Source organism: Penaeus vannamei, chromosome 23 (assembly GCF_042767895.1).
Source record: "Penaeus vannamei isolate JL-2024 chromosome 23, ASM4276789v1, whole genome shotgun sequence".
Lineage (NCBI taxonomy): Eukaryota > Metazoa > Arthropoda > Malacostraca > Decapoda > Penaeidae > Penaeus > Penaeus vannamei.
In genome coordinates, this window is record NC_091571.1 from 35,772,229 (window position 1) to 35,777,228 (window position 5,000).

General features: G+C 48.5%; 1 protein-coding gene across 2 annotated transcripts in view; it reads left to right on the plus strand.

Moving 5' to 3' along the window:
• The window catches only part of LOC113820107 (organic cation transporter protein), a 13,832-nt gene that overhangs the window by 6,157 nt on the left and 2,675 nt on the right, over positions 1–5,000 (plus strand). For both annotated transcript variants that reach the window (XM_070137260.1, XM_070137261.1), the window contains exons 6-11: positions 228–382; positions 1,573–1,741; positions 2,106–2,253; positions 2,621–2,712; positions 2,992–3,251; positions 4,392–4,576. In XM_070137260.1, the coding sequence (XP_069993361.1) occupies positions 228–382; positions 1,573–1,741; positions 2,106–2,253; positions 2,621–2,712; positions 2,992–3,251; positions 4,392–4,576 (1,009 nt within the window). The remainder of the gene's footprint in view (positions 1–227; positions 383–1,572; positions 1,742–2,105; positions 2,254–2,620; positions 2,713–2,991; positions 3,252–4,391; positions 4,577–5,000) is intronic.

Genomic DNA, 5,000 nt, shown 5'->3' on the forward strand with positions numbered 1-5,000 from the left:
TCACGACCTTCGACCTAATACTCTCACGCACTCACCACCCTCGACCTAACACTCCCACGCACTCACCACCCTCGACCTGACACTCACGCACTCACGACCTTCGACCTAACACTCCCACGCGCTCACGACCTTCGACCTAACACTCCCACGCCCTCACCACCCTCGACCTGACACTCCCACGCACTCACCACCCTCGACCTAACACTCCCACGCGCTCGCCCTCACAGATACGGGAGGAAGACGATGCTCGTGGTAGGGACTCTCACCTACTCGGTCTTGGCCAACGCGGTCTCCTGGCTTCACAACATCTCGGTTATCCTGCTGGCCCGGTTCTGCTTGGGGCTGATGCACCCAACGTCCATACATTCTGCTTTCAGTCTAGGTTTGTGGGTGTTGCGAGGTTGTGGTTTGGGTTTTGCTGTAAGGGAGGGAGGGGGGGGGGAAGGAGGAGGAGGAGGAGGAGGTGGGGTGGGGGGGCAGGAAGGGGAGGGGGAAGAGGAGGAGGTGGGGGGGCAGGAAGGGGAGGAGGTGGGGGGTAGGAGGAAGGGCAGGAGTGACAGAGGAAGAGGAGGAGGAGGAGCAGGAGGAGGATTAAGAGCAGGAAGAGGAGGAGGAGGAGGAGGGGCAAGAGGAGGAGTAGGAAGAGGTGGGGGGGGGGCAGGAAGGGGAGGAGGAAGAGGAGGAGGTGGGGGGGCAGGAAGGGGAGGAGGTGGGGGGTAGGAGGAAGGGCAGGAGTGACAGAGGAAGAGGAGGAGGAGGAGCAGGAGGAGGATTAAGAGCAGGAAGAGGAGGAGGAGGAGGAGGGGCAAGAGGAGGAGTAGGAAGAGGTGGGGGGGGGCAGGAAGGGGAGGAGGAAGAGGAGGAGGTGGGGGGCAGGAAGGGGAGGGGGAGGAGGAGGAGGAAGAGCAGGAGGAGTAGGAGGAGGTGGGGGGGCAGGAAGGGGAGGGGGAGGAGGAGGAGGTGGGGGCAGGAGGAGGAGAAGGGATGGCTGGAGGAGGAAGGAGGTAGGAGGAGGAGGAGTGGCAGGAGGAGGAGGAGGGGGGGTAGGAGGAGGAGGAGGGGGGGTAGGAGGAGGAGGCGGTGTAGGAGGAGGAGGAGGGGGGGTAGGAGGAGGAGGCGGTGTAGGAGGAGGAGGAGGAAGAAAGTACAAGGAGAAAGAGGGATAGGAGTTTGAGCAGAAGATGGAAGAGAAGATCTTGCAAGAGTACAAAAAGAGGATTAGGAATTTAGAATGAAGAGGAGTTGGAGTTTGTCAAAGCTTTTAACAAAATTTATAAGGCGATTTTTTCAAGTATGTTCCAAATAATAGATAGATTAATCCTCTGGTTCTGAGGTAAAACTGGTTTAATTATGCCTTAATCGGATGTTATCTGGATACACTGGATCTGAGAACCACCTACAAAATAACCCATCTCTCAAAATATATTCTCTGGAAGAAAGTTCGTGAATTGCGAACCGCCACAGAAAGGATTTTTTTTTTTTTTTTAGTCGAGAGGTGATACTTCGAATAAAGTAGATGCAAAAACAATTGCATTTCCCTTTGATTTCCCAGCGTTTTCCCTTCACTTCCAGCCATGGAGATCTGCGTCCCCCGCTACAGGTCCTTCGTGGGCATCCTCGTTTTCTTGCCTTGGTCTCTCTCCGTCATCGCCCTGGGTGGCTATGGCTACCTGCTGAGAGACTGGAGGTGGCTCATGTTCACAGTCTGTCTGCCGAGTCTGCTGTTCTTGCCCGCGCTGTGGTAGGTGGGAAAGCTTGCGAGTGTGGCGCGGCTGTTGCACTATTTCGTTTGGTAAAATTTGGTCTGTTGGGGTATCTGATATTGGTATGTTCATATACGTATACGGGGAAAAAAATGAATAGATTTTAGATAGATTGATAATAAAATGAATCGATTTTAGACAGATTGATGAAAGAGGAATATGGGAATAGGGTGAATAATGGATAAAAAAATAAATCGATGAATGAATAGATAAATAAGCAGATACAAAAAAGAAAGAATAGACAAGTAAAGGGAGAACAAAGAAAAAGATAAACAATACATAAATGAAAAAAAAACGAACAAAACTGTAACGAATCTTAAACACCCTTATTACTGAATGAAGGTTTATCGACGAATCACCTCGTTGGCTGATAGTGAAAGGCCGCCACCAGGAGGCTCTGCGCGTCCTCCGAAGGGCTGCGAAGTGGAACAAGGTCAAATTACCGCGCGATGAGGAACTGCTGACTATCATGGCGGAAATACAAAAGGAGGTACGCTCGTATCCCCTCTTCAACTCAAGCATTTTCCCTAGCTAGCTTTTCAGAATCGTTAATAAAATCATGGAATGGAATGAATGATAGCAATATATCAACCAACTTAGATGTCACTTGATGTGGTTATTTTTATCAGAGATCGTTCATTCATTACCACACGAAAAGATACTGTTGACTGTCATGGCGGAAATACAAAAGGAATTACGCCTGTATCCCTCTTTTTATTGGGGCAGGTGAATGTAACTATTCCTTGTATCTAAAACCTTGTCAATTACTTCAAAAACAGTTTGTGAATATTAGGATTTAAGGGTAATTAGTTGACTCGAAATAGAGACAAATTTGATGACAGTTTATCTTAATACAGCAAGAAGATGGGCGGAGTCAAGGTCGAGCAAGTTCCTCGGCTCTTGCAGATCATCTCAGAAATGCTGGCAATGAACTCATTATTCTTTTCAAGTAAGAGTGAAATATATATTAATTGTCCATTTCGTTTTTTTTTTCAGCTGGTGAAGAATCTCAAAAAGGGCAATTACATATGTTTGTGTGTGTGTGTGTGCGCGCGCGCGCGCGCGCGCGCGTGTGTGTGTGTGTGTGTGTGTGTGTGTGTGTGTGTGTGTGTGTGTGTGTGTGTGTGCTGTATATGTATTTTAGTACGTACGTGGGTATGTATTTATATACGTATATATGTTCTTATCAGTCCCCATACCCATCTCTACCGAAACAAACAATCAACAGAACCCGGAGGATACGGACGCTAACCCTATACTTATACGTGAATCACGTAGTCGCCGGTTTAGTCTACTACGGCCTCTCCCTCGGCGGCGACAAGTTCGGCGTCGACCCCTTCGTGTACATGTCCCTGAGCGGGGCCATGGAGCTCCCCGGCAGCACCCTCACGATCCCCATGGTCGACAGGATGGGCAGGAGGCCTTCGAACGCCATTTGCTTCTTCGTCACGGCTGCCGTTCTTCTGGTCCTTGGGGTCATACCGACAGGTGAGGACGAGACCGAGGTTTGTGACTGATGAAAAAACGAGGAAAAAAGGTAAATGATAAGGTTTGTGATTGATGAAAAAACGAGGTAAAAAGGTAAATGATAAGGTTTGTGACTGATGAAAAAACGAGGAAAAAAGGTAAATGATAAGGTTTGTAATTGATGAAAAAACGAGGAAAAAAGGGAAGTGATAAGGTTTGTGATTGATGAAAAAGGAAAAAACACTCGAGGAAAAGGGGTAAATGATAGATGAATTAGTAAATAAAAAGAGGAAAATTTGACTGGGGGAGATTTTGGGCGACCAAAGGGTATTTGTGTAGGAAGTGGTCCTTCTGTAAACAGACTTAACCTGAAGGATTGGTGGGTGGTTTAAATATATTCATTAGGCATACTCGAGGAATAAGGGTAAATGATAGATGAATTAGTAAATAAAAAGAGGAAAATTTGAAAGTGGGGTGAGAAATTTGAGCGCGTAAAGAGCATGTCTGTAAGAAGTGGTCCTTCTGTAAACAAAATTAACTTGAAGGATTGGTGGATGGTTTTAAGATATTCATTGGCCTACTCGAGGAAAAAGGGGTAAATGATAGATGAATTGATAAATAAAAAGAGGAAAATTTGACAGTGGGGTGAGAAATGTGAGCGCCTAAAGAGCATGTGTGTAAGAAGTGGTCCTTCTGTAAACAGACTTAACCTGAAGGATTGGTGGGTGGTTTACATATATTCATTAGGCATACTCGAGGAATAAGGGTAAATGATAGATGAATTAATAAATAAAAAGAGGAAAATTTGAAAGTGGGGTGAGAAATTTGAGCGCGTAAAGAGCATGTCTGTAAGAAGTGGTCCTTCTGTAAACAGACTTAACCTGAAGGATTGGTGGATGGTTTTAAGATATTCATTGGCATACTCGAGGAATAAGGGTAAATGATAGATGAATTAATAAATAAAAAGAGGAAAATTTGACTGGGGGGAGTTTTTGGGCGCCCAAAGAATATTTGTGTAGGAAGTGGTCCTTGTGTAGACAAAATTTACCTGAAGGATTGGAGGGTGGTTTAAAAATCTTCACTGGCATATATCTGAAGAAAGTAAATGACTTACTCTCGTAGAATGAAGTGTACTGACCTAATTGGGACACACACGCACAGGGATTGACTGGCTGGTGACAACTATGGCTTTACTCGGGAAACTCACCATCGCCGCCGCCTACCAGGTCCTCTCCCTCCAAGCCACGGAGCTCTTCCCGACCGAGGTCCGACTCCGCGGCTTGGGAACCTGCTCCATGATGTCCAAGATCGGGTCGATTTCGGCGCCGTTTTTGGTCGAGGCTCTGGTGAGTGGATGGGTCCTTCGGGGGAGTGGATGGGTCCTTTGGTGAGTGGATGGGTCCTTCGGGGGAGTGGATGGGTCCCTCGGGGGAGTGGATGGGTCCTTCGGGGAGTGAATGGGTCCTTCGGGGAGTGGATGGGTCCTTCGGGGAGTGGATGGGTCCTTCGGGGAGTGGATGGGTCCTTCGGGGGAGTGGATGGGTCCTTCGGGGGAGTGGATGGGTCCTTCGGGGGAGTGGATGGGTCCTTCGGGGGAGTGGATGGGTCCTTCGGGGGAGTGGATGGGTCCTTCGGGGAGTGGATGGGTCCTTCGGGGAGTGGATGGGTCCTTCGGGGGAGTGGATGGGTCCTTCGGGGAGTGGATGGGTCCTTCGGGGGAGTGGATGGGTCCTTCGGGGAGTGGATGGGTCCTTCGGGGAGTGGATGGGT